This window comes from Papio anubis, chromosome 12, assembly GCF_008728515.1.
Source record: "Papio anubis isolate 15944 chromosome 12, Panubis1.0, whole genome shotgun sequence".
In the NCBI taxonomy this organism is placed as follows: Eukaryota; Metazoa; Chordata; class Mammalia; order Primates; family Cercopithecidae; genus Papio; species Papio anubis.
Genome location: NC_044987.1, coordinates 17,090,930 through 17,105,392, shown reverse-complemented (window position 1 = coordinate 17,105,392; position 14,463 = coordinate 17,090,930). Strand labels below are relative to the sequence as shown.

At 47.6% G+C, this 14,463-nt stretch overlaps 1 protein-coding gene across 1 annotated transcript in view; it reads right to left on the bottom strand.

The window, feature by feature from the left end:
- Positions 1–14,463, bottom strand: part of DSCAML1 (DS cell adhesion molecule like 1) — a 364,654-nt gene that overhangs the window by 14,633 nt on the left and 335,558 nt on the right. The window contains exons 20-21 of the mRNA XM_021926590.2: positions 8,715–8,854; positions 2,058–2,211 (exon numbers count right to left, since the gene is read on the bottom strand). Of these exons, the coding sequence (XP_021782282.1) occupies positions 2,058–2,211; positions 8,715–8,854 (294 nt within the window). The remainder of the gene's footprint in view (positions 1–2,057; positions 2,212–8,714; positions 8,855–14,463) is intronic.

The window sequence follows — 14,463 nt, the reverse complement described above, 5'->3', positions numbered from 1 at the left end:
CGTGTGTATATGCATGTGTGTGTGCATGTATTAGCGTGTATAGTGCGTGCGTGTGTGTATATGCATGTGCATATGTGTGTGCATGTATTAGAGTATATAGTGTGTGCATGTGTGTATATGTGTGTGCATGTGTGTGCATATATTAGTGTGTATAGTGTGTGTATGTGTGTATGCATGTGCATGTGTGTGCATGCATGTGTGTATAGTGTGTGCATGTGTGTATATGCGTGTGCATGTGTGTGCATGTATTAGAGTGTATACTGTGTGTGCACGTGTGTATATGCATGTGCATGTGTGTATTAGTGTGTATAGTGTGTGCACATGTGTATGTGTGTGCATGTATTAGTGTATACTGTGTGTGCGTGTGTATATGTGTGGGTGCATGTGTGTGCATGTATTAATGTGTGTGTGTGCATGTGTATGCATGTGTGTACATGTATTGGTGTGTAGTGTGCGCGCATGTACACATGTGTGTGCATATGTGTGCATGTATTAGTGTGTATTGTGTGTGTGTGCGTGTGTGCATGTGTGTGCATGTATGTACATGTATTAGTGCGTAATGTGTACGTGTATGCACATTAGTGTGTGTATGTGCATAAGTGTGTGAGTGTGCAGGTCTGTGTGTATAAGTGTGTGTGCATATGCGTGTGTTCATGCATGTGCATATGTATGTGAGTGTGCAGTGTGTGTGTGCACGTGTGTGTGTGTATGGGGGAAGGGGACAACAATGGTTGTCTTTCTCAGCTCACAGGGCAGCTGTGAGGTGACGCTGTGTAAATGTGTTCTAGGAAGTCCACAGCTCTCTAGGACTGTGTTTGTTTAATGCCCCCAGGAGAAGGGGCCAGCCTTCTGCAAAGATGTCCAGCCCTCACACTCCTGCCTCTGGGCCAGTGCCAGCTGTTCTGGAAAGGTGATAGGCTTTAGGCCCCTTCCCTTTCTGAAGAGGGTGGTGGTAGGGGTAAGGGGGTGGTAGGAGGCCCTGAGGCTGCGTGGAAAGAGCCCTGACTTGGAGCTGGGAGAGCTAGCTCACTCCTTCCTGGCTGTCTTTTCAGCCCATGCCACTCCTGCCTCAGGTTGCTCAGCTGTGGAATGGGTCAACAAGCCCTGCTGGCAGGGCAGGTGGAAGCCCCTGGCCCACCGTAGGCCCTCGATCAGATGCTGGCTGGCTAAGCCCGTGGCAGGGTAGGGGCTGGGGCTCTTGTGTTTGGGTCAAGAGAAGCTTGAGTTGCCCCGGTAGGGTGGCCAGGCTGCGCAGGCACCACCTCCTCTCGTCTGGGCTGCGGTGGGTAAGAGAGTGGGGGAGTGAGGAGGGGCCCAGGGAGGCCCAGCGGCAAGTAGACCTGTGGTCCTGGGCTAGTTGTGGCCAGTTCCTACACCCCAGGGACGGGACAGACGCTCAGCCTTGCAGCTCTACCTGTGCGGCTGCTGCAGCTTGCCCTGGGGATGAGGCCTTGGAAGTGTCATTCCTCTGAAAAGTGGGGGTACATCCCCCATGGCACACTCATGTCCAGTCAGAGATTCAGTGGGGCACTCCCTAAGAGGGTCTAATTCTAGCCCAGAGCCTCCTTCACAGCATGGGATCTGTGAAGGTCTGCGGATCGCAGCAATCTGCCACCGCTGGAACCACTCCTGCCGGGTGTCCGGTTCAGCTTGGGGGCTCTCCTTTGAGCCTCGACTGCTCTGTGGAAGCAGCACACCCCGCCGTAGCCACCTCTGGAGGAGCTGAGCACTGGGACAAAGGCCCGGTTTTCAATTGGAGGTAGAGGCGACTCCCCGTTTTTCAAGTTGGGAGTAGGGTTTGGAGTCAGGAACTGAGTGCACCCTGTCCACCCGCCCCAGGCAAGAGCTGGCTGCAGCCTGTTGTGAGGCTTTGCTGGAGTCAGGGGGCAGCAGAGGCCCAGTCTTGGTGTATCCAGGAGGCAGGCGAGTGGCCAGTTCCTCACAGTCAGGTCGCAGATAGAGCGGAGCAGGCAGAGCCCCTGTGTGGGGAGAACCAGGATTCTGGAAGGGAGCTTTTGGAAGTGTTTGCCCCTCTGCCCCAGCCTCAGGCTTCTCACCCTTGCCAGCAGGCTCGATGGTCACCTTCTCGCTGCTGTTGCCCCGGCCGGCAGAGGTGACGGCGGCCACCCATAGCAGATACTGCTGACCGCGGTTTAGGTGGGCGATCCGGTAGAAGAGCTGCTCTGGACTCGTCTCGTACTCGCTGGGAGCCTGCGGGGCAGAGGCAAAGAAGCTCTAAGAAGCAGAATTGGGGCCCTCCAGCCTCCGAATCTTCCTCAGTGCCTGGGGCTCAGAGGAGAGGATGGTGGGGTCAGGTGGCAGGCAGGATTCTGTCCTATTTGCCCTTTCCAAGTTTTGGAGATGCAGCGGAGAGTGTGCCCTGGGCTTGGCCCTTGGGAGCTGATGGGCCTGCCTCGTGGTGTTGCTGGGTCAGCCTCAGTTTACCTCTTTAACTGATCCAGGCTCTGGCAACTGTGGCTCAGGACAGGGGATGTGAGTGATTTAGGTGAGGGATGGGGTAGCCAGGAGAAGGGAGAATGGGGGACAGGGGTTCCCAGGAAAGCCCTGAGGAAAGAGTCTTCAGGAAGAAACCAAATGACTGCCTCTGCCTGATGAAGGTTGGAGATAGGCTCCTGCAGCCTGCCCTGGCTCCCAGTCACCTCCTAGTCCTGCCGTCTAATTACCACTCCTGCATTTTGCAGGCAGCATGCCCGCCCGTCCAGGGAGGAGGGGGCGGGAGAGGGAACTATGAAAGCTTTACTGGGCAGCACTTTATTAATGATTATTAGTGGTATAGATCACCATATATATATTTGTAGGTTATACAAATCTATAAATTTTTTTTAAACAAAATGATAGTTTTGACAAGTTGCCAACAAAACAATATCGGATCCCAGTGGTTTTACCAGTTGCTTTGATGAAAAGATTATGTTGCCTTGGAAACCAGAGGCTCAGATATTGAAATGAATTTGAGAAGGAGCTTTTGATAAGCGCTAGTTTGCAGACCTCCTGTCAGCCTCTTCCCTGGCACGGGCGGGATGGGGCTGACTTTCATTTTATTTTATTTTTTGGTCAGCCGCAGGGAAGGGAGAGGAGGACAGCACCACGGCCCCTTTGAAATCAGAATGGAAGTCCAGGGAGGGGGAGCAGCCCCAGGACAGATGGGGGCCCGAGGCCAGAGGGAGCTAATAATTAGTTATCTCTGCAGTCATGGGATCTTGCGCACACACGGTCACAGGCACGCACACATGTAGACGCATGCACACACGTGCTGAGGAACAGACCTCCAGGCATGTATGGGCACAGAGGGACATTCTTAATGCCCCATAGAGGGGCTGAGAGGCCCAATAACTTATAACAGGAGGAGGCATCCTTTTTGGCCCCAGGCCATCTGCAGGGAAATGTTAGGGGAAAAGGCACAGGCGTCTCTGCAACACACACACGGAGCTCCCTGGCATACTCCTCCTGCCTCCCTCGTGGGGGTCCGGCTTTGAATCCAGGAGGTCCGCGGGGAGGGGCAGGTGCAGAGCTACCCTTGAGCCCTGGTGGTTGGGAAGCCTTTTCAGGCCACAGCACTCTGGGACTGGTGTGCGTATCTGTAGTTGATATATGCTTGAAGTGTGGGGTGGCGTAGTGGCTTCAACACCTGCCTGCCCTTCCCCTGGGCATATGGCCCGTAAGGTTGTCCATGGTTTCTGGACATTCAGTTTTCTCTCTTGTAAACTAGGGAAGTAATACAACTCTGCCCAACCTGTGTGTGACTGAGGCACAAGGAGGGAGGGGTATGCACATCCTTTGTAAACTAAGACATGTTCTTCTCTGGGCTCATTTTTGGTGACAGTACAGGAACGTACATGTTTCTATGTACATGTGCATGTGTGGAGAACAGCTGAGTGTATATGCTTGTGTGCATCAGTGTATAACTGAGTATATATTTGTGCCTACACAGGCAGGGAAAGAAAGTTTGGTTTCTCTTTGTAGGTATTAGCATCCAACCCAGATCCTGGGTGCTTTCTTTTTAACCTGGATACCGCATGAGTCTCCTAAAATCATGGTCAAAAGCACACAGCCATATCCCCAAATAAAGTTCCAGTGGATCAAAGGTTTTTAAAAAAGGCAAGCTATGAAAGAAGAAACTATAGGTAAATATTTATCCAGTTTTCTAATCATAAAAATCAAGGCAAAATCATAAATGGAAATGGTTGATAAATTCAGCTTCTGTAAAAAGAAAAACTATGGTACATCAAAAACAGAACTAAAGGCCAGGCGTACTGGCTCACGCCTGTAATTCCAGCACTGTGGGAGGCTGAGGCAGGCAGATCACCTGAGATCAGGAGTTTGAGACCAGCCTGACTGACTTGGTGAAATCCCCTCTCTACTATAGTAAATACAAAATTAGCCAGGGGTGGTGGCGCATGCCTATAATCCCAGCTACTTGGGAGGCTGAGGCAGGAGAATTGCTTGAACCTGGGAGGTGGAAGCTGCAGTGAGCTGAGATCATGCCATTGCACTCCCGCCTGGGCAATAAGAGTGAAGCTCTGTCTCAAAAACAAACAACCAAAACCAAAAACCAGAATCAAGAGGCAAGCAATGAATTGGCAGAAACTTGCAACTTATATGACGGAAAATGGCTATTATCCTTAATATGTAAAGAACACTTATAAATCAATAAGAAAAACAGGAGAAACACAAATAGAAATCTGGACAAAGGACGTAAATTGACAATTACCCAAAGAAGAAAAATATAGCCAATAAACATATAAAACCTAACTAGTAACCAAAGAAAGGTACTTTAAAATAAGGCACATTTATAAAAAGCCCATCTAACAAAAATTAAGCAGAACAAAACAGAAAACAAATGTAGGATCAGCATAGGTGCAAAGGACAATGCTGCTGGCCACTCCCCCTGCTGGTGGAAACGTACATGGGTGCAAATGCTCTGAAGGGCAATTTGTAAATCTGTATGCAGAACTTTAAGAATATTTACACTCTTCGCGACCCAGGAATTCCTATGGAAATGTACCCTAAGAAAATATTAAAATATGTGCATAAAGACTTCTGTGAAGGATGCTCATTGAAGCGTAATTTATAATGGTGAAAATTTGAAAGACACATTAAATATAGAATAATGGGAGACTGGTTAAATAGATTCTGTAAACAGCCATTCAAGATCATGTTTTAGGTCAGGTGTAGTGGCTCATGCCTGTAATCCCAGCACTTTGGGAGGCCGAGGTGGGCGGATCACTGAGGTCAGGAGTTCAAGACCAGCCTGGCCAGCATGGTGAAACCCTGCCTCTACAAAAATACAAATATTAGCCAGGCGTGATGGTATGTGCCTGTAATCTCAGCTGCCTGAGAGGCTGAGGCAGGAGAATCACTTGAACCCAGGAGGTGGAGGTTACAGTGAGCCGAGATGGTGCCACTGCACTCCAGCCTGGGCGACAGAGCAGGGCTCTGTCACACACACACGAAACGATGTTTTAGAAGAGTATCTGATGGTGTAGGAAAGCATCAACAGGTATTCCATGAAAAAAGCAGATTGCATTACATTATGTATGATATTATTTTAATTTGGTTTAATGAAGCACCTCAAAACCTGTACTATATATACAGGTCAAAGACTGGAAGACTATATACCAAAACATCACCAGTGTTTGTCTGTAGGAAGTAAGAGTAGAAGTAATTTTTACTTTCCTCTTTATTCTTTTATATGTTTTACAGATTTTCTATAATAAAATTGCATTATTTTTATAATCAGTGAAAAATGTATTATATTATTAGTAAAATGTCTACTAGGATTCAATGCAGCTGTGGCTGTCCCCAGGGGTAACTCCCGTAGAGTCAAGGCCATACACAGTCTTTTCTGAGGATGCCACAGGTACTGGTTCATCCGCTCCTGCCAGCATGTGTGAGCACACACAGTCTCAGGTATCTGCCTATGACTCCAAGCTCATGCCACGGTTTTGCACTGTCATTGATACATGCGTGTGCCCTCATCCCTCGCACCCTCTCCCAGAGCTGTCTTTCATAAATGAGTTTGTGACTTTGTTTGGAATTTGGAATATATTTGTGCAAAGTGATCATGTCACACACAGTGGTTCGGTCCCCAGGTACCCAGGACCCTCACTAAGTTCAGTTTTCCCCCAGCCTTTGCCCCCAGTTCCCCTACAGGGCTGAACTGAAGTTCTCATCACATCAGCAGGACTTGTGTGATACTGTCTGATGGGAAATCGCAAGACATGAAGAAGATGGAAAGAGGGTCCCAATGTCTCCAGCAGCAGGAGGAGGGGAGGGAACCAGGAGCTCTGTTCTGGAGCCCAGGAGAGGAACCCTGAAGCCTGAGTTAGCGAGGAGGCGTGGCTCCCGGACACCAAGCCCTTGGAAAGACTTCATTATCAGAGGAGGAAATGACTGCAAAAGTCCAAGCTAGAGAATGACTACCCTCTCCCACCAATTAAGGAAAGGAAGCTTGCCCAGTATCTGAGGCTATAGAATTGCCAGGCTGCTACTGATTCATTGTTCATGGAACATGTATTCCATGACCAGGATGTTCCAGGCACAGTGCTCAGCCTCTGGGGCCCAAAGATGAAAAGATGCTGCCCCTGTCCTCATGGGGGCCTCAGAGACCAGAGTGGAAGACAGATATATGAACAGTGACTGCCTTCAAATGTGTTCGTTCAGTGTCTGACGGGGGTGAGGAGCACGCCACAGGAGGAACCCATGGGGCAAAGGTGTGGAGGTGTGAAGAGGCACAGTGTTGTCCAGAATTGTGAACAGCTCAGTGTCCTGAGAACCTAGAGAGTGTGTGTGTGTGTGTGTGTGTGGCAGAGTCGCGGGGAGACAGGAAAACAGCAGAACACATGGCTGAAAGCATTGCCCGAAAAACACCAAGTGTCTGCACCAATGTGGAGTCCCTGGAACTCTTATCCCCCGTGAGTGGGGGTGTGACTGGCATGAGCACCCAACAATGGCAGGCTGTTCTCAGCGAACACCTGCAGACCCTGTGACCTAGCGCTGCCTCTCCTAGGTGCACACCTGACAGAGACCCAGGCCCATGAGCACCCCGAGACACACACAGGAATGTTCACAGCAGCGCCATTTGAAGAGTTCCAAACTGAAAACTGCCCCAAAGCCTTTCATCAATGGATACTAATGGCTAGCACAATGGATTAATAATTGTAACGTATGCACACAAAAACTAGACAGAAGAATGAATGAGCTATAACCACACACAACGTTGCAAATGAAATTTAGGAATTCAAAATAATGTTGGGTAAAAGAAGCTGGACAAATGGTATGACTCCATTTATACAAAGTACAAAAAGAAGCAGCACTAATCTATGCTATTGAGGTCAGGATGATGGTTACCCGGGAGGAGGGGCAGGCGGGGACTGGAGCGGGGCATGGGGATTCAGGGTGTTGTAATGTCCTGTTCCGTGCTCTGGGTGCTGCTGCTTGGTTGGGTTGTGAAAATTCGCGGAGGTGTACAGTGATGACTTGTGTGCACTTTGCCGCATGTGAGGTAGTGGCTGTGAGGATGGAGAGGAGGGGCCACAGTCAGTGGGCTTCCCCTCTGGTAATAGAACTCTGGCCTCACTGGCGGGGGGCTGGGCCACCTACCACTCAGAGGGTAATTCAGAAAGACCACAGGAAAGCAGAGAGTATAGGAGGAGATGATGACACAATTACTGAGCAATTTCAGGGCAGCTTTCCTGGTGGCCAGAAGCTCATCTGCAGATCTCAGGCTGATGCCCAGTTGTTGATGGAGGGAGGAGCAGGCCTCCTGCACCTGCTTCTGCTCCTTGCTTCCAGCCCTGGGCATATCTTTCTGAGAGTACTCCTGCCCCTCTAGTGCGCTCCCCTCTGCCACCCACCTCCACTAGACTGGAAGCCCCTTGAGGGCAGGTATCTGCTCCTGCTCCCGTCCCTAGAACAGGCATGCTCTATAGTAGTCATTCAGCAGGACTTTGTGGTTGACTGGCTGGAGATGATGAAGGAGGCAGAGGGAAAAATGCATATGATGGGATATAGGTGCATATCCCCCTGCATCCATCCCCATCCTCCCTTCCCTCTCTGTGGGGCCCCTCCCAGCATCAGTGGAAGGGCGGGGCTAGCCCCCTGCCCTATGTCTGGCCTGGGGGCTGCCCCCTCTGCTCCGAGGGTTAGGGCAGATACTGCAGACTCTCAATTCTCTCCTCTTGCCTGAGCCCAGGCCCTGGCCCAGAGATGCCTGTGCCTTCTCTCAGCTTTCCCCCATCTTTCCTTCTCCCTCAGCTTGCTCCATGTGGAGGCGCTCATGCGGGGCAGAGCTCCAACAGCTCCTCTAAGCCCAGACCAACCGCATTGAAAGACGGTTCATTCCCAGAGGCCACAGACCAGTCTGGGGACCTGCTGGGAGCTTCTCTGTGAGCCAGAGCAGGAGAGCTGAGGCTGACCTCCCTTCCACCCTGCCTGGTTGGGCATGACCCACCTGACTCAAAGGAGCCTCCAGTGCTTGGGACCATCTTGCGGCCTCTGGAACAGAGGACTGACCCAAGGTGGACACTGAGTAAGGCTTCGGCCACTCTGGGTGGCCAGTCCCCATTCTTATCTATGAATCCAGGCAGAAGCTCAGACACAGGCAGCTTCAGAGTTTGGTCTGGAAGCCAGCTGATCTACAGGGTCCCTTTTCTCTCCTTCCATCCCCTTCAGCATCTGGCCCTGAACTCACTTACCGGCTGCCCAGACCCGGGGCTGGAACAGAAGATGGTGTACTTGCGGATCACCCCGTTGGGCTTGGTAGGGGGGAGCCAAGACACAACCACACTGCTAGCTGATGAAGGGACAGCTTTGATGCCAGCAGGGGGACCTGGAACTGAGCAGGGAGAAGGCCTGGTCAGTGGAGAGAAAGCAGGAGCACAGCCTTTGGGGAAAATGACAGGGTTGGGAGAGGGAGGCAGATCAATCTGGGAGAGCTTCTTGGAGCTGCCATCCTTGAGCTGTGGTTTAGAGGAGGGGGGGTCCGTCCAGCATGGTAAACAGGTAGGAGGAGAAAATGATCATTTTGGAATTGTAACAAAGTCTCTGAAATGGAGGCCCTTGGAGTGCCAGCTTCAGAACTGTTCGGCCAGAACCAAGGACTTACGATAGGCAAAGGAGAAACAGAACCTATGAGGAATTCATCTTGATCCCTCTGACCTTAACCCCTGACCCTCACCCCCTTACTAACTGTAAGCGTGTTTTTAGCGGGAAAACACCCGGCACCTGTCACTTTCCTTTTTGGCCTGTGAGTTTCTCGAAGCTGGGACCACAGCCTGTTTTCTGGCATGAGCCCAGGGCATTGCGCTTGGAGTGCTGGCTGGGCCCTTTCTGGAAGAAAGTCTACCTTAGAAGTGACTAGGAAATCCATCTGAAGTGGACTCCAACTCTTATGGACTCTGATCTCCCCTTGCCCTCCTCTCTGGGCCTCTCTTGCCTAGCTGGGACCCCAGGACTCTGCCTGAGGGACTGGAAGCTTCCTGTTCTCAGCTCACACTGCCTATTCTCATCTCTCCGTTGTATGGTTGTGTACTTGTTTTCCTTCCAGAAACTTTTATGATCTTTTGAGGACAGTGATAGCATCCTATTCAATTTATTTTACCTCTCTGAGCTTCAGTGTCCCCATTTATACAATGGATATAAGAACTGTATTAAAAGGTTGTAGTGAGAATTAGTGCTAATTAAAGTACTGGGCAGGCGTGGTGGCTCATGCCTGAAATTCCAGCACTTTGGGAGGCCGAGGCAGGCGGATCCCCTGAGGTCAGGAGTTTGAGACCAGCCTAGTGAAACCTTGTCTCTACAAAAAGTACAAAAATTAGCCGGGCATGGTGGCGTGTGCTTGTAATCCCAGCTACTAGGGAGGCTGAGGCAGGAGAATCACTTGAACCCAGGAGGTGGAAGTTGCAGTGAGCTGAGATCACGCCACTGCACTCCAGCCTGGGCAACAGAGCAAGACTCTGTCTCAAAAATAAAATAAAATAAAATAAAATAAAGTAAAATAAAATAAAAGCAGCTAGCACAGTGCCTATTGCATAAGACACTCAATAAATTATAACAATTATTATTTTTGCATTCTGTCTCTCACCTCTCAGCTGATGGCACCTACCTCAATGTTTTCTTTCCTAGTCAATCACTTGGGGCTAAATAAAATAACTAGATACAGCATCATCATCCTTCTGGGGGCCTGAGTCCAGAACCTGGGAATTGTCCTTGACTCCACCTGTCCTCCCTGCTACACAGCCCTGTGTGTCACTTCTGCTGGATGTCTCTGCAGCTGTGGGGTAAAGGCGTCCATGGATGGCCACTGGGGTAAGTACACTAATTGGAGTGTTCAAATCTCCATGCTTGCACACTTTTTTTCCTATCAGTTATTGAAAGAGGTGTGTCAAAATCTTCCACTGTGGTTGTGAATTTGTCTCATTCTCCTTGTAATTCATCAGTTTTTGTGTTTATATATCTTGAGATTATATTATTCAGTACATTCAAATTTAGAATTGCTTTATTTGCCTAGTAAATTGAGTCTTTTATCAGAACAAAGTGTTCCTCTTTATCTCTACTAATTCTTTTTGCCTTAAAGTATAGTATGTCTGACACTAATATTCCAGCTTTCTATTACACAGTTTGCATGATATGTCTTATTTTTTCCATTCATGTTGAACCTTCTTATACCCTTATGTTTTATACATTTCCTGTAAACAGCACATATTTGGGCATTGGTTTTCACCTACCATCCTGACGGTCATTATCTTTTAGTTGGAGGATTTAGTTAATTTATCTTTAATGCGATTACTGTTATATTTGGGTTTAAATATACCATCTTACTAAATACTTTCTATTTGTCTCATCTATCCTATCCCCATTTTTTCTTTTTCTTTTCTTTTTTGGCTTCTTTTAATTAAGTCAAATAAAAAATATTCTATTTTCCTCCCTCTATTAGCTTGACTATTACACAGTCTTTCACTACTTTTAGTGGTTCCACAATAGATTACAACATGAATCTTTAGTTTACCAAAGTCTAATATCAATGGGCACTTTTCTTCTCAGACAATGCAGTGACCTTAGAGCTTCCATTTACCCTGTCCCAACCTTGCCATTACTGTGTATTTTATTTCACTTTATTTTTATTTTTTTGAGACAGACTCTCACTCTGTTGCCCAGGCTGAAGTGCAGTGATGTGGTCTCGGCTCACTCACTGCAACCTCCGCCTCCCAGGTTCCAGCGATGCTCCTGCCTCAGCCTCCTGAGTAACTGGGACTATGGGTGCCCACCATGACGCCAGGTTAATTTTTGTATTTTTAGTAGAGACAGGGTTTCACCATGTTGGCCAGGCTGGTCTCGAACTCTTGACCTCAAGTGATCCACCCACCTCGGCCTCCCAAAGTGCTGGGATTATACTGAGCCACCCCCATTGTTGTTTATTTTAATTCTATATTATACATCATCATCATCATTGCTGTTTTATGCAGCCAATATTAATTTAGATTTACCCATACATTCACCATTTAATTGCTTTGCCTTTACTTGCTGCATCACTGAGCTTCCTTCTATGATCATTTTCCTTCTAGTTAAAGAATATCCTCTGATACTTCTCTAGGGCAGGTATGTTGGTGATACGTTCTCTCAGTTTTTATTTGTCTGAAAATGTCTTTATTTCATCTTCATCATGAAGAATAGTTTTGTTAGGTATAATATCATAGGTTGGTAACTGTTTCCCTTACATATTTTATATATATACAAATAAATCATTGTCCTTTTTTCTGGTTTCCATTGTCTCTGACAAGTTAGCCACAATCTTATTGCTCTTTCTTTGGAGTAATCGGTTTTTTCTCCTCTGGTTGCTTTTAAGATCTCTCTCTGTTTTCTTTATAAGCTTTCATATGATATGCTTAGGTGTGGATTTCTTTTCCTTTTTTTTTTTTTTTTTTTGACATGGAGTCTCCCTCTGTCACCCAGGCTGGAGTGCAGTGGCACAATCTCGGCTCACTGCAACCTCCGCCTCCTGGGTTCAAGCAATTCTCTGCCTCAGCCTCCCGACTAGCTAGGATTACAGGCACCTGACACCACACCCAGCTATTTTTTTGTATTTTTAGTAGAAACAGCTAATTTTTTGTATTTTTAGTTTCACCATCTTGGCCAGGCTGGTCTTGAACTCCTGACCTCGTGATTCACCCGCCTCAGCCTCCCAAAGTGTGGATTTCTTTAATGTGTGACAATAGAGTTTGTAGAGTTTCTTGAATTTGTGGCTTGATATCTTTCATCAGTTTTGAAACATTTTCAGACATTTTATCTTCTACTTCATTTTCTGTCTCTTCTTCTTTGGGATTTCTTCTCACTGCATCCTCTGTGTCCTTGATACTTGGAATGTGGTCTGTGGATAATTACCAGCATCACCTGGGAGCATGTTAGAAATTCAAAATCTGAGGTTTCACCTGAGACCTGCCAAATCAGGATCTGAATTTTAACACGATCCCCAAGTGATCTGTATACACACTGAAGTTCAATGTTTCTTACCTGCTGTTTTACTTTTCCATCTATTTGTCTTTCTGTGCTACATCTGGATATTTTCTTCTGCCTATATTCCAATTCATGAGTTATATCTTCAACTATGTTTAATGTGTTATTAAACTCATCAACTGAGTTAATTTCAAGTATTAGGGTATTTTCCCCTAGATTTTCCATTTGATAGTTTCCAATTCTCTGAAGTTTTCAATCTTGTCAAACATAATTATCTTTAAGTCCATGTTTGATAAGACCCAAGTCTGAAACCTTTGTGGGTCTGTTGCTCTTATCTGTCTTTTTTTCCCTGCTGGCTTTTGTTAGTGTTGTCCCATTATTTTTTATTGTATTCCAGACACAGCATTTGCAAAATAGTTTGTAGAAATAATTTGTGGCATCTGCTGATGTTATCTTCCTAAAGAGAGGATTCACGTTTGCTCCTGATAGGCACCTGCAATCTGGGCACTAGCAATCTGGGGTAACTTCAATTTCCAGTATTGGGATGATTTGAAGGTGAACTGTCTGCTTTTGGTCCACTTTTACCCTTAGAGTGCCATCCTTCATGGTCTCAACTCTAAGTGAGGGGGATTCACCAGACAGACCCCCACATCCTGGCAGGCCCTGACCTCCAGTTCATGTCTTTCTAGTGCTGTTCAGCTTCTTGGCCACTGCCTCCAGATTCAGCAAATGTCCCTTAGGGAAGGAGCTGCTCCAAATGTCAGGCTCACCTCCGGGGCCTCTGTTTTCCCCTGGATCCCGGCCTAATGATTCTTCACTCTCCTGCTAGCTTTCTGATGCCTTCAACAGGTGTTCTGAAAAGTAGTTTGTCCATATTTGCTAGCTGTCCTCAGCAAGAAGAAGCGTGAGTTTAAGTCACCCAATCCACCCTTGCTGGAGGTAGAACTCCTCTGATATGTTTCTCTGAACTTGTCACTGCCATTCATCCTCAGTGCTGCTGCCCTAGTGCATAACTTCCTCGCCTCTACCTCGACAGGTTCTAACCGGTCTCTCTGACACTAGTCCTTATTACCCACCCTTTGCCGGCCATCAACAAGAATTACCTTCCTAAAATGTGGGTCTAGTCATGCCTCTTCCTCAGTTAAAGGTCTTTAAAGTGGTCTAAAATCCAAGTCAACTTTGCACTTGGAGGTCATGTTGCTAGGTTTAATATTCACAGACGGAGGCTGAGGAGTCAGCACTGGAGCTCATTAACTGGGTCCAGCCAAGCCAGCCTGAAATCATGCTTGGACTAAGAGATCTGGACTCAGTAAATAAACCTGAATTTATGTTTGCATTTTGTTCTTTTAAATTTCTTTCGCTTTTTTCTAAATTTCCTGATATTGTTTTTCCTTTAGAAAAATTCAAAATCCTGAGGGTGGGGTCATGGTATCTTCAGATGAGGATATTTGCACAAGCTCCCACACCAGGGCTGGAATTGGACCACAGACCTGTCTGCTTTCCATGCCAACTGAGCAATAACTAATAACTTCCACCTATGAATGAGAGAGCCTGGTGGAGGTGGGGTGGCTGTGGAGGACAGGCAGAGTTGACTGCTACCCTCTGCCATTCCTTCCTGGTTCTTGCAAATAGAACCTCACTTTTGCTTAGGTACCTGTGTTCCTCCACACTTCAGAGACAGCTGTCTCTACTGCCCACACTAGAGGGTATGTTGTGCTTGGGGTAAATTGGCCACGATAATTCAATTTGCTGTTTGGTGACTGGCTTAGCAAGAGGCATGTGGCCCCACTCTGGCCAATGGGAAATGAGGATAAGTCTGTTGAGGGGGTTTCTGGGAAAGTTACTTTGACTCCCAAGAGAGGCATGCCCACAGGAAGAGACTCCCTCTTCTCAGTCTGAACTCTGTCTTGTCTGGTGTGATGCCTAGGGCTGCAGCCATCTTGAAATCCTAGCAGGGGCAGCTGATATTCAGAGGATGGCAGAGCAGAAGGC